The 15,079-nt window shown below is 39.2% G+C and overlaps 2 protein-coding genes across 2 annotated transcripts in view; both read right to left on the reverse strand.

Moving 5' to 3' along the window:
- Positions 1-4,163: 4,163 nt before the first annotated feature.
- Positions 4,164-6,518, reverse strand: LOC111614235. Its single transcript, XM_023355616.1, has one exon. The coding sequence runs from the start codon at positions 6,516-6,518 to the stop codon at positions 4,164-4,166; it is 2,355 nt and encodes a 784-aa protein (XP_023211384.1).
- A 3,448-nt stretch (positions 6,519-9,966) lies between these two features.
- LOC111614236 (dynein beta chain, ciliary-like) overlaps positions 9,967-15,079 on the reverse strand; it is a 37,583-nt gene continuing 32,470 nt past the window's right edge. Inside the window, exons 8-9 of the mRNA XM_023355617.1 lie at positions 10,400-10,457; positions 9,967-9,974 (exon numbers count right to left, since the gene is read on the reverse strand). Of these exons, the coding sequence (XP_023211385.1) occupies positions 9,967-9,974; positions 10,400-10,457 (66 nt within the window). The remainder of the gene's footprint in view (positions 9,975-10,399; positions 10,458-15,079) is intronic.

Raw genomic sequence — 15,079 nt, forward strand, 5'->3', positions numbered from 1 at the left:
TTGACACAACGCTGCATTCGAATACGCACGTGTTTTTATATAATATACATGTTGAAATTCAACCCCACTGAAGGGAGATGGGTAGGATTAAGGCTTACGGTAAAGAACTCTGCTTCTATTTATACTATTTTAGATGTGGGTTTTTGCATTTTTGATTGCGTTTTAATAGGGTACGTCAATAGAAAGTACACTAAGAAGAAATTTTTCGAAAAATTCCCCCCACGGGGGAAGTGTTATAAATTTATAATAGATACATTTTGAGCCACAACAACGCATGGTGGGGTCTGCTAGTAATCTATAAAATAACTTTTATATATATAGACTAGCAAATGAGCCCGGCGTTGCTTGGGTAAATGATTTGGATGATTTGGTAAATATTGTACATTCTTTATCATCTGAATCCTCGATATTACAGCTCTTACTTGTTAGATTTTTTTGCTTTTGTACACTTCTTCTCTTCCCTGAACCTGTTACCAACACATAACGCATATAAGAAATATACAGCATTTTCAGCACAAACATTTTCAAACTATCTCACAGTTCTTCCTCAGGTCAACTAGCTTAGGAATGCTTCAGAACGAAGCGTGTGAAATTCAACGGGATTGAATGTTATTTCGACGAAGTCAGTTTTACTTGACATGTGCGATCGTGAGCTGGTGGAAGTAGCCACAGGTCAGCATCTAACAGGGACTGCCAGGCCAGCAATAGATTTAGCTCCTCCTTCTGGTTGACGCATGTGGCTACTTGGCCAGCTTTGTAAATGGCTATGGATTCTAGCCATTTAAGGTGGTCCTGGTAGGTGTGCTGACAATGACTGTAGCTCTATCAAACTGCGCCTCGACATCCAGATCAGATGCATACATAGCAAATGCAGTGGTGAACCACCCATGTTGGATATCCGCATGTTGTGTTCTCTCATACGGGTACTTAGGGAATGCTTGGTAGAACCGATGTATAATGAGTCTTTGTCCCCCTGTTATCTTTCAGAGGGATGGAATAAACACCAGGAAGCCTGGTGCGATCTGGAGGGTCTTTTTCATTCCATAGGATATTGAAAATTGTGGGACATCTCCTGTACACTATCTGTACCCAATGCTTGCTGGCTATCTGTGTATGCACCACTCTACGGTTAAATGTGACGGGCGTGGCGAACTGTGAGGTTCCTTGTCGGCATTATCACCCGTGGGAGAGGTGTGTTCCAAGCACTGGTATCGCTCGAGTAAGCAGCATGTCAAATTCTGTACATTTCTCGAATGCCATAATTAGTAAGAAAAGGTTATAGTGCGTTGAACAGAAAATTTTTACATATTTTTAACAGCTGTTGTTACTTAATATAGCTATGTTATTTAATCAGAAGAATTGTGAAATTTAACACATTATAACTAATTCGAAATTGTATTCTTGGTTTAGAAGATTATTTTAAACTTTAAATGCATTTTTCACTGCTTGTGCAATTCTAACTCTTTTCTTTTTCTTTTTTTTTTTAATTTTCAAAATATCTTAAAGATTACATTACAATGCAGCATTAACATTTTGGATAACAATGCCTTAAATAAAAATTTTGCAATGATGAATTAAAAGTGTATTAAGATTTACCAAAACTCTTAAGAGTGATTTTTGTGCAACGTAAGGAAATATGTCCAAGAGCTTTGGCTGGTCACAACTGCATCAACATTTGACCTACTGAGTAGATTTTTTGGGATAGAATATCTCTGTGTGTGCTATCAGAGAAAATCCAATGTCAAATACTTTGGATATAGCACTGTTTATTTGTAAATCTTGAAACATTATCTGTGGACTTATACCTATTTTATTAATCAAAACCTGTTCCCATATGATAAGTCCTACATAGCAATTTTTATGTTTAATTCCATTGAACCAAAAAAAGAAAAAGAAGCAATCAAGTAAAGTTTTTTAAGTACTTTGTAGAATATAATGCTGATTTAATTCCCTCCATAAAAATACACCAAGTGCCAGGTTTGTAAGGAAACTGCAAAGGGGTTGTCCCCAGGGATCATGCATAGGGTCTTGCAGACCCTATTCTAGAGGATGAGCCTCAGTGCTCAACGCTATAGTCTGCGCTCAGCGCTCAATGCTTCCCCAGAAGGATGAGCCTCAGCGCTCAACCTTCAATGCTGTGTCTGCTGCGCTCATCCTCAATGCTGTGTCTGCGTACAGCGCAGACACAGCATTGAGTGCTGAGGCTCATCCTTCTGGACAATGTCCAGCTGCAGGCCTATGCAGATGATCTGTTGCTAATAGTTGCAGGTGTTAGTAGACATGATATGGAGATTTGCAGCAATGAAGGAATAGAACAACTCATTTGCTGGGGAGAGCTGCATAAGCTGTCCTTCAGCCCTGAGAAATCAGAGGCCCTGACAGTGGCCCAGACAAGAGTATTGGCACACCAACCAATAACTGAATCCGGGGCAGCACCATCCGAAGGGTGAATGAGTTAAAGTACCTCAGTGTTATCATCAACCAGATGCTATGCTGGACACCCCATTTGAAGAGTGTTCGAGAAAGGACAATAGTGGCACTATCAAGACTAGCTAGGCAAGACTATAGTCTTAGCAGAGAAGCGATTCGAAGCTATCTATAAGATGAACATAGAACATGTTATCTACTATGCCTGTGGTGTATGGTGGAAGGATTCTGCCAACATCAAAATGAGCAGGATGCTGCTTAAGATTCAGAGGCCCGCTGCCCTGCTGGTAACAAAAGCATACAGAACTGTGTCTACAGAGGCAGCACTAGTCTTGGCCAGGCTGCTGTCATTGCCTCTGGTAGTCAACCAGGAAGCAGCCTTCTACAGAACAACTGTGGAAGATATAGAGGCTAAGCATTGTAATCAGATGTACCCAGTCAGACTTAGACATCAGACAGATATACTAAGAGTCCATCCTGCCCATAGGATAGGACTAGACTGGGATGTCGGTGAACCAACAGACAACAGTGTTGAAATATATACCAATGGCTCTAAAGACAATAGCTTAATAGGTGTTGCAAACTGTGTCTTTTCTGACAGAATTCAATTGACAGTCAGACTGAACGAGGAGGCGTCCATGTTCCAATGGAACTGGTGGCCCTGGAAGGGGCGTCTTAGTGAATCCTACAACACCTGGGTCCAGAGCTAGTCACAGTTTACTCAGACAGCCAGTTGTTGCTTCAGGCCCTGAGCAACGGGTACAAGTTGGTACAGGAGATCAGAGGTAGGGTACTGAGGGCGAGGCATGCACAACACATTGCACTGAGGTGCTCCAATGTGTTGTGATTGGCTTATGACACAAATACTGACCAGACACAGGAGGTGTCCCCATTTCAAGCCCAAATTCGGACAAGATAGTAGCTGCTCCTATGGGTGTCCTTGCAGTGATGCGAAGCATTATGTACTTGACTGTCCTTTTACTGAGGACTTCTGCCGAGTAGCTGACCAAGACGACTGGTCTAACCTTTCTGAACAAGTACTTAGAACACTAGCAGCTAGTAAAGGAAACTTAAAGAAACTAAAGGAATTGAAGGGAAAAGTAATAGGTCTCTTCAATCTATAAGCTCAGTGGACACACACACTGGGCAGGACCCTTTTCTAGAGGAGGGGACCCTGCTAACCCTTCAGTAGGAATAGAATGAGCAGGCTGTCTTTCGACTTAGCCCGGAAAGTTAGAAAAGGTGAGGATAAAGGGTGGAAGTTGGGAAGAAGTAGGTTAGAGAGAAAGAGGAAAAAGGCGGGGGAGGGGGTGGAAGAGGCAGAGGGTGAAAGGAAGGGTTTGGGATTTCCTGGACGGACGTAACTTTTTTATTGAAAATAAAGGAACATTTACATATAAACAAGGTGCCAATTTGGCTTGGAAGAGTACAGTACTAAGTATAATTATACAATAAAGACATTTCAAGTGGGGTATTACAAAAAAGTTGGGTAGTATACAGAGGTGCCTTGTGCAAGCGGTGTTGATGCTGTAAAGTCTGTCAGATGGTCCTTATTGGCGGGTAGTTGACGAACACGGTGAGTTGTGGTTGCTGGAAGCTGGAAGAGGTTACTGCTGCTGGACAAGTTGCGGAAGATGATAGCTGGATGCTAGAAGGAAATTGCGAACTAGTGATTAGGCCCGCAGACTATGGCAGACAGAGGTGGAGCCCAACCGATGGGGGGATGGGTGGCCAGCCTAAGATGGACCGGTGGCAGGCAGGGGAGTGCCTGTAGGTGGGCAACCCTGCGAGGAACCACGGAAGATGGTGCAGGAGTTTATAAAATTGTTGAACACGGTGAAGGTTTCTTTAGTCTCACATAGAAAGTCTGCTGGAGGTGGCCATGGCTGGCCGTTGAGGGTGCAGTGCATCCATAGAGGACCACGCTGGAGGTCAAAGTCCGGGCAGTCAAAGACATAGTGGAAAACATCCCCAATACTAGTGTTGTCACAATGGCAGTAAGGAGATGGAAGTTTTTTGAACCTGTGTAGATATGCCGGAAGGTTCCCATGCCCTGTGAGGCATTGGGAGAGCTCAAAGGTGGGGTGAAGATGATGCAGGAGGATGCGTCTGTGGATGGAGGGTAGGAAGCGGTAGGTAGTGCGGCCAGTAGTGGAGACTTCCCATTCCGATTGCCAGGCCTCTTTGCATTTTTTGAGGATGTAAGTGTTGATGTGCGTTATAGGTACACGTCCATAGGTGGGATTTAGCTTCAAACCAGCCGCCTTTTTGGCCAGGGAATCAGCCCGCTCATTTCCTTCGATGTTTTGGTGACCGGGAACCCAACAAAGGGTAACGTTGCTGTAGTTGTTGAGATTGTTGGCAAGGTGCCTTGCTTTAATCCCATCTGCCACCGTTTTGTTGTTTCCTCTAATAGTCTGGATTACGTAACGGCTATCTGTTATTAATTTTATACCCCCAGTGTAATGCTTTATGCCCCTGGTAATCAAGGCAAGGGCCCTGACCATTGCCCGAAGCTCTGCCTGATTATTGGAGCAATGACTGTGTAACCTGAAGTATTCCTCATGGAAGACTTTGTTGTTCAAGGTGTCGTACACTACCAGAGCGGCTCCGGTCCCATTATTGTTCCTGGCGCCATCAGTATACACATGCCATCTATACTGAGCCTTGCCTTCTTCGAGGGTTTCTACCTTGATTTGGTTAGTGAGAGCAGGGTGGTGCATTGCCCCAAGGCCAGTTATATAATTATCAATGCCGTGTAGTCTTATGTCACTAAGGAGGCTAAGGCTGTTCGGCGGGAAGTCACCTTGCCGAATTTGGTTCTGCAACTTATCGTCCGTGAGGTTTTCCATATTAGTGTTTAGAATATTCCATTTCCAAACAATGGACTTAATCTTGAGGTGAATGGGGAGCAGGTTGGCCAGGACTAACAGTGCGTCCGTAGGGGCAGTCCGGTAGGCCCTGCAGATGCGCAATGCAAAGCCCCTCTGTACTGATAAAAGCCGACGTTTGTTGTAGACGATGGAGGCCCTCTTGCCCCAGATCTGGGCTGCATACAGCAAAGCTGGTTCCACCGCACCTTTATAAATCAGAGTGCGATTTTTTGGGCTAATGCCCCAGGAGTTTCTGGCAATATGGTGCAGCCAGTTAGCCTGCTGCTTCCCTTTTTGGCAGATCTGTTCAATGTGCTTGCCCCAGCTTAGGGTAGGGTCAAGAATGACCCCAAGATACTTTAAGTGTGAATTAATTTTTATTCTCTGTCCATTGATGTAGATACTCAGTGGTCGTTGAAGTTGTTTTCTCAATGACCTTCTGGTGCAAATAAGTGCTTCACACTTGGAGAAATTTATGGGGAGTTTATGTTGCTCACTCCAGTTGTATACAGTTTTTAGAAGATCATTAGCCTTTCTTTGGAGGGTGGCACAATTCCGGTGTCTTAACATTATTAGGGTATCATCAGCAAACCCTTGGACTTGTGCATCCTCTCCGGTATGGGTGGAGTAAAGAAGGTCGTCATAGACCAGGTTCCATAGCCCTGGTCCACTTCTGGAGCCTTGGGGGCATCCCCGATTAACCTGTTTAACCAGGTCCAGACCATTTGAGAAAAAGCCAGCTTTTCTATCTGATAAATAACTATTTATTAGATTATAAATTTTGGTCGGGATATTTATAGTCCTTAGCCTCTCTAGAATGTTTGGCCACCAGAGATGGTCAAAAGCTTTTTGAAAATCAATGGCAATTAAAAGGGCATGCTGGTCCTGATCCCAAGCATCCTCAACAAAGTTGACTACCCTTTGGATAGCGGTGATAGTTGAGCATCCCCGACGGAAGCCGTGCTGATTTTCGTGCATTAGATTATTTTTAACCAGGTGCCAGTTGATTCGGTCAATAAGAAGGCCATCCAAGACCTTCCCCATTACTGGTAGAAGGCTGAGGGGACGGTAATCTTTGGTCGATGACGGATTATTTGTCTTAGGGATGAAGATGATGTTAGCTGTTTTCCAACATCTAGGGAAATAACCAGTAAGGAGACACCCGTTAAAGAGAACCACAAAGGCAATTGGTACCTCTTTGTAGGCGTGCTTTACCATTTCCGCAGTGATGTTGTCACTCCCTGGTGATTTTTTGTTGATATAGGGTCGAAATAGGCCTTCCTATCTCATGAAATGAGAAGCACTTGTCGTCAGGGCCACTATAAGGAAGGTCATTTGCCGCACGAATATCTTTGTGGTGTTGCTTATCTTCATTGGGGTTATCATCAGGGAAGTGGAACTCTAAGAGTTTCTTAATATTGTCTTGGATGTTATAATTATTGTTGTTTGAGTCCTCGTTCGTAGTGATGTGGGGAATGGCCGCCTTCCCGTATTTATTAAAGGCAACCTTGAAGGGATCCCCCCACGGGTTGCTGGTGTGCTTACTGCAGAAGTTTCTCCACGCCATTGTTCTGGCTTTGTTGATGTTGTTTTTATATATCCTCAGGGCTTCCTTATACTCTTCCCTGAGTTGTTCGGCCCTCACGCTGTTATGGGCTTTAGTCCATTTCCGTCGTAGCTTTCTGATCCTTCTCTTCTCGTTGTCAAGGGAGTCTGTCCACCAGTGGGTGCGGCAAGGTCTTCTAGTAGTGTCTTTAGAGGCCAGCGTTACCGCTGTTTGCATAGATGTAGTGATGTGGGTGACGTATTTATCTATAGCTTGGATATCAGTAAGGGGAGAGAAGGTGTGGTTTCTCCAGTTTTGAGCAAAGGATTGACGATAATACTCCCAGTTTATTTTGCGTCTGTATTGACTTTCCATGTTGTTACTATGAGGATGGCCTGATTTCTGAATAGCCGAGAGGATATATCTGTGGTCGCTGGCGGATGTTGTCAGTAGTGTTTCACATAAGTTAAATAGGCCACCAATGCTAGTGGGGGCCAGACAAACGTCGGGCCAACCCTTAGCACGGTCTGTAAAGAAGGTTGGGATAGTGGAAGTGTTGGCAGAAAAGAGGTCGTACTCATTCATGAGGTCTTCTACCATCCTACCTCTGGCATCCTCCTCCTCATGATACCAGAGAGGAGATTTTGCATTAATGTCACCTGCTATAATAAAGTTTTTTCCCCTAAGGGCCCTAGCCACTCTATCCAATTCTTGCAGACAGTCTTCGTCCCCATCGTATGGGGAAAAGTAAACACAGATGACATATTCCAGAGGCTCGTTTAAGAGGGCTACTGTTGTGATACGAGTCGAGCTGAGGTCCGGGATTAGGGCAGCCCCGATGCCTCTGTTCCTAACTATTACCCCACATTTTGGCCTATCTTTCCCTTCCTGTTTGTATAATGTTCTCCATTGCCCAAATCGAGTGATCTGGTTCCCAATGGTGTATGGCTCTTGAATTAGTATGAGGTCCACATCTAAGTCGTTAGCAGTTTTAATAACTAGAGAAGAGGCCGCTCGACTTCTTTGCGCATTTATTTGGAGAATGTTGAAGTCTTGACTGGTAGTGAATATGATATGATCAGCAGCAAGGAAAGGGAGGGACAGAAGCATTATTCGTACAGCGTCTGTCTAACTAAAAGACGTTTGTAATTTTTTAGTAGGGGACAGTTTGTAGAGAAAGCGTTGTGATCAGTCCGATATTTAAAGTCTTCTGGTTGTCTCTTATTGGCTTTATAGCAGTTTATACACTTTGGTTCTTCATGTCGTTTAGTGCAGTCTTTGTAATTGTGCCTCTTAGTGCACTGACTGCATTTTTCACTCTGGTCACAGAATTTGGCAATGTGACCAAAACCAGTGCATTTGAAGCACCTGACGATGGGGATGTAGTCATCAACTACCAGGTGTCCCCACTCATAGCTCAGTTGTTTTAGGGGTATTAGAGTATTCCTTATTGCTGGGACCACTGCCACTATTATGTGACGATGGTCTTTTCTCTTCTTTGAGGGAATGGCGTGAGATATGTCACAGCCTTGCTTGAAAGTTTCACTACTAAATTTCCCTCTTATCTCTTTATTTTGCTCATAAAGTTTATGAAGTAATTCGTCTTTTCCTTCGGTATTGGGAACATTTAACAGGATTAGTTTGGGGTTCCTTTTCTTTGGTTTTGTAATTTTTACCTTGTCATTCATCTCTGGTAGCTCCTCTATAGCGTTCTTTAAGTTTTCAACGTCTTGCTCCGTTTTTACACGAAACTTTAGACTTCCACTATAAAGAGAGTGGACACTACGTATGCCTATATTCAGACCTGTAGGGTCAATTTTCTCGGTGATAGTTTCCATCACTTCCTCTGGTTGGAGTTTCATCCCGTCAGCTGTTTCAACGGGCTCGATAATTAACTCCTGGAACCCCTTTTCCGAGGCGTTGGAGGACACTAAGTCTGTGATTAAGTTGGTAGTTTGGCTGCCACCAGACCGCCCACCACACACGACCTCCGCATAGCTCGCATAGGGTTTGGCCCCACTTGAACGCAGGGCCAACACCATCCCAAACAGCTTGTTGGCAGCGGCGTGCATGTCCATGGCCGCTTGTCTCACTGCTTTCCTTTTCTTGGTGGTAACCGAACCATGGGACTTGGCCGGGATGGCCGCCATAATCTCTTCCAAACTGGAGTTAATAAGTTTGAGAAGGCTCTTTTCTGGTTCATCCATGATAGGAGCACAAATAATAAGAACAAAGTTAACCCGACAATAGTAAATACACCGAAAAACAAGACACGTGACCACGCAAGCCCGATGCTGAACGGCTAACAACAGTACCACGTGGCGCAGAGCAGCTCTTTGTTAACGGTAAAAACTTTAAGTAAAATTATCTCGAAAACCGTTAAAGATAACTTAACAAAATTTTTACACGACAAAAGGAACAACAAAAGACGTCGGAAAACGACAAAAATAATAACGGATGGCTCGTATAAAGCCCTATAGGCCCGAACAATACACAAAGTGCTGACGCCCATAACACAAAATGTACCGAACGAAAAATGAAATTGTTTACACTTACAGAGTCCTTTCTTAATGCCCTGTCCAACGGTATCTAAATTTCAGCAATCTACACAAAAATTCTGAAGTTACCGCGAACTGAAAACGGAGTGCAGAACCAAGCATACCAACACGTCCGACTTTCCGAGTCGACCCCGGACCCTGCTAACCGTTACTAAGAGATGGTCTCTCTTTGGTAGAGAGCTCTATGTGCAGAACAGGCTGCACCAAAATGTATGTCCATGTAAGAGGGTTGGACTTGAGAATGGGGAAGGCAAGAAGGCAATGAAGGTTGGTGGTCCCCTCTTGGGTTACCCTGGAACCAGAGCCAGAGCCCGAGCGTTTTTGTCAGGTTCGACTTAAAAAAGTCCTAGACACCCATTAGCTGACTGCTACTGGGTATCAGACCAAGCCTATGATTAAAACATAGTCTCTTTGTACTCTGTAGTGTCACTTGGCAGAGCAGAGGCAAATTACTTAGAGTTTGTTATATGAGGTCCTCTATAAAAGCATGCTCATATGTGTGGAAATACAATATGTATAAAAATGACAAAAATAACCTATTTTGTGGTACTCGTTTTGTTTTCTAACTTGCTGTTATTAAACAAAACTTAATATAATTGATTATTTAAAAAATTTTCTCTCCATTAAAAAAATTTTTAAGTTTTATTTCAAAATTATGGTATGTCTTAGAATCAAAGAAATAGTTTTAATAACACTGATATAAATAAATAATAATAAATATATATATATATATATATATGATGTATATAGNATAGTGTGGTTGATATTATGAGGTGATCTCAGTTTATTCAATAACCACTTATTATTGAGACCTTGTGGATAATTATTGCTTTTAGAAACATGTTTTAATAAGATACTTCTGTAGTGACTTAGATATATTGAAATATATATATAGTCTTTTTGTGGGGTGATGAATTGAGGACTTCACAATTAAAAGAGACATATTGATGGAACAAATATTTTATATTAATAAAAGAACCAAAAAAAAAAATAACAATTTGACTCCCAATCATAAACTCTTTCTATAAATTTCTGATTATCTATAGAAAATCTCTATAAACAAAGATAAGAATTAATAAAAATCATGTTAAATTAATGAATGTTATAATTATTATAATTTATTGCTATTCTTTTCATTTAAAAAAAGACAATCTTTATTTGACTGCAATTTAAAAAAATTGTAGATCTATAAATTCCCACTGTTGTCCATCTGTCTGTCTTTCCTTAATCTTGAGAATAGAGTTAGATAAATGGAAGACAAGACCAGAAATGGAAATCTTTGGGACAGGAGGCCCCGATTAACTATATATGAGCTTCTGATGCAAACCAAAAGTCATGTTATTCAATGTTCAATTTAAAAACTTTCCCTGAAAGCAGTAAATGGATGGCCAGCACAATTGTTAAAGGAAAAGTATGATGTACAGGAACAAGCCACTACTAATTTGAGGTGGAAAGCATATATTTTAAATTAAATAAATTAAAAATATGATTAAAAATTGCAGCCCAGCATTGTGATGATGGCACAATAAATAATTGCTTTTTTTGTTTGTTAAAAAAATACAAAAAATTTTTGTGAACTTCTTCACTTTACTTTCATCTTTTGTGTCCATTTGCAGTCCAGAACAAATTTATATGCGGAAACGATCTTTTTATAGAGGCTATGGCCCTGCAGCAATATGAAAACTGGAAAAGCATCTCCTGGAGATTAGCCAAATTCACAATAAAATACATTAAATGAAGTAAATATTAAAAAACTTGTGACGAGGATGGTTGAACCCTCGACTATGTATGCAAAAGGTTCTCTACTGCAATGATCAATGACATACTGGCAAGAGCACTGGACTCAAAGTTCAGTAGGTAAGTCAACTTATGCCTTTGATCAAAAATTAAACACTGTCTGCCTAGTTTTTTAATATTTACTTCATTTAATGTATTTTATTGTGAATTTGGTTAATCTCCAGGAACTTTGTTCCCATTTGCATATTGTTGAGGAGGCATAGACTCTAATGAAAGGTCATCTCCACATATAAATTTGTTCTGGATTGCCAATGGACACAAAAGACGAAAGTAAAGTGAAGAAGTTCGCAAAAATTTTTTGTATTTTCTAAAAAATTAAACACCATCTGCCAAGTTTTTTAATATTTACTTCACTTTAAATAATTTCTTGTTTCTTTTTACATAGTTTTAATGCTACAGAAAAAAATACATGGTCTTCCAAAAAAGAATGACACCAATTATTGTAATTATGTTAATTATTGTAATTAACATAATTTATTGTAAATTATTGTAATTATGTTAATTATTATCTGAGAATGTTGTAATATACATTAAAACATTAGAAAACTGTTCAAGTTTCACATTTGCTGATTACAATTTTTTGATATGTACACTTTGTGTCACATAGCACATGTCCAACCAATACTCAAATTCTTTCTACACTCACTACAGTATGTCAAAATATCTTCTCTGTCATGAAGTTGCCATTTCATTTATGGCACTTCTAGAGATATTAGACAACAACATGTTTGATGGAACAGGAGATGAAACTTAGACAGTTACTGTATTGACTGGTATACATTGCATATTTCTTATATTATAATTAACATAATTACAATAATTTAAAACATTATTATTCATTTTGGAAAACCATACTTTACTAACACTTAAACTCTTTTGAATGTAGTGAATCAGCTTACAAAATTTACAAAACACACAAAAAGCACAAATATCAACTTATAAAACTAAGAGAAGTACTTTCTTTCCAAAAATTTTAACATCTCTAACAGATAAAAATTATGATTTTCATCCATAAAGATGTTCATTAATAATATAAAACTAATACACAAGACACTTTCAAAAATTTTCTGGAATTATTACATCCTGCATGAAATAGAAAGAATAAACAGGACGCTGTATTATCAAAATTTGGAAATATCCATGACATCAGGTGATGTGTGACCATGTCATTTCGTTTCCAACAGCAGCAAGAATAGTTTGTTACTGTGATGTACAGTACAGTACATATAGTATCAATGGAATTTAAAATGGCACTCATTGAGCAGTGCACAAATAAAAAATTTTGTAATAATTAATATAAACAGAAAAATAGTGTGGTTGATATTATGAGGTGATCTCAGTTTATTCAATAACCACTTATTATTGAGACCTTGTGGATAATTATTGCTTTTAGAAACATGTTTTAATAAGATACTTCTGTAGTGACTTAGATATATTGAAATATATATATAGTCTTTTTGTGGGGTGATGAATTGAGGACTTCACAATTAAAAGAGACATATTGATGGAACAAATATTTTATATTAATAAAAGAACCAAAAAAAAAAATAACAATTTGACACAATCAAATCACAACTAAGTTCTTACCAGCTATACAGTCATCTCGATATTATCCTTTACTTACATAGGTATTAGTCAGTCACTAATACTACTGTTACAGGATTATTTCTAATATATACAATTATTTACAAGTTGGTATATCAGGCTGGTTAAGCATTCTCTTTAGTACAGTTTCTTATCAGAGTTCGATGCTCTTTGTTATCCAACACGTGATCGTCACTTGGTTTGGTGAACAAAGAAAATAAACGCAAAAGTGATAAAAGGAACATCTCGCTGAGTAAAAACTGATTCCTAGATGAGTTCTTACACAAAGTATTCAGCATTAGGAATAAAATTTCATTCAATGGGTTTGGATTGTCCTTTGCACACAGTCCAACATCTTATCACTCCTGTTATATCATCACTATGACCTTATCTCACCTTTAGTTCAGATGGGTGCTCGAGAGTCCATTCCAATCCGAAGAATCCAAAGAAAAAGGTGCTCAACCAAGTGGACACACACCTTTATATCTCATACCATCTGGGAACTTGTCCAATCACATGAATCCTCTTCTTAGCCAATCTCCAGCTACAACCACTGTGACCCCATAAATGTGACATGGAACACACCACAGAACATTATGCTTAACAAAAAAAAATCTGATACAATTTTCTTTAATAAACAGACGTGTTTTACATAATTTTACAGATTTACTACAATTAATTAACCATAATAGCAGAGCACTATACTTCTAACAGAGCCATATTAGTAATTGGCCAAATTGCATATTGTAAAAAAGTACAGTAATACCTCAAACTTACACAATAGGCGGGACCAAGCGATAACCACGTAAGTCAAATTCGCATAAGTCGGGTATAATTTTCCAATTTGTGTAAAATCCAACTCGGATGTATGTAAGCTAATAAATGTTCTTGTTAATCTTATCTCGTCTTTTGATTCATTCACGGTTACAAGAAATCACCACATAGAGTTTCTCGAGTCTCCCTAGATATAACAAACACAAAAATAAATTGTAGCTATGTGTCAATTCCACGCGACACGTCCGAACATGTAAGCTGAACAATAGTATTGGGGGGAGTGAGTAATCAAGAGTTGTGTGGCGCTCAAACAAAAGACAAATCGATGAGATTTGAAAATCGCATAACTCCGGGTTCGTGTAAGTCGAGGTATTACTGTATGTATTAAATAAAACATATTTCTAAAAGCAATAATTATCCACAAGGTCTCAATAGTAAGTGGTTATAGAATAATTGAGATCATCCTATAATCTCAACCACATTATTTTTGCGTTTATATTATTATAAAAACCATCCCTCTTTGTTTCACAATAATAATTGTTACTGGTAACTATCACTTAGACAATTTTCTGTTTTGCTTCAGAAAGCATCCTCAAAAATATTAAACATTTCAGAAAGCTTACAATAATGCTGCAATAAAGAAATCACAAATGTCTTATTGGCATAAGTGATTCTGTAAAGGTTGTGCTACTGTTAGCAATGATCCACATAGCAAGCATCCCTCAACCGTGAAAAAACATTCTAAGTGTTCAGAATGTCATTTGCTGCAACAGACAAAAAGCTGTCAAAGAAATAGCATTAAAAGTGGAAATATCTGTTAGAAATTGTGACAGTATAAGTTTCATCATATTTGTCTACACATGGTTCCAATAACCTTATCTCCAGAATAGAAAACGTGAACTACAGTATCAGACCTAATCACTTTAGCTGAAACAAAATAGTCACAGGACACAAGATGTGGTATTTTCTGTATGATCAGTCATTTGAATGGAATCATCATCATCTCCCTAATCAAAGATATGTCCTATAGAAAGAAACAAAGAAAAAGTTACATTAGAATTTTTTTCATTCCTAGAGTATTATTCACCAGGAGTTTATTCTGGAAAAGACTGAATGGTTACAAAAGAAATTCACTTTGATATCCTTCATTAGCAGAGAAATGCAATAAGGAAAAAATAATCATAAAGATGAAACAAACATATGGGTTCTCCTTCATGACAATGTTCTATCATTTTGGTTAAACAGTATCTTACTACAATATATTACAACAGTACAACAGTATATTATTACAATATGCTATTGTATTTGGTTAAACAGTATCTTACTAGATACTGTTTAACCAAATACAATAGCATATTGTAATAATATTAGAACATCCTGAATATTCTGTAGACTTGTAGATTTTTACTTATTTTTTCACTTAAAATCTAAGTTAAAAGAACAGTGATTCACACTGCCCTTTTAACTTAAAATTCTGATGATATCACCACCACTGCATTCTTTAATAGATCTTACAGAAC

This window comes from Centruroides sculpturatus, unplaced genomic scaffold (genome assembly GCF_000671375.1).
Source record: "Centruroides sculpturatus isolate CEXI.00-Female unplaced genomic scaffold, Cexi_2.0 scaffold2151, whole genome shotgun sequence".
NCBI lineage: Eukaryota > Metazoa > Arthropoda > Arachnida > Scorpiones > Buthidae > Centruroides > Centruroides sculpturatus.

Coding starts and splice junctions, on each gene's coding strand:
- LOC111614235 (XM_023355616.1), bottom strand. CDS start 6,518: ATGGTAAAGCACGCCTACAAAGAGGTACCAATTGCCTTTGTGGTTCTC.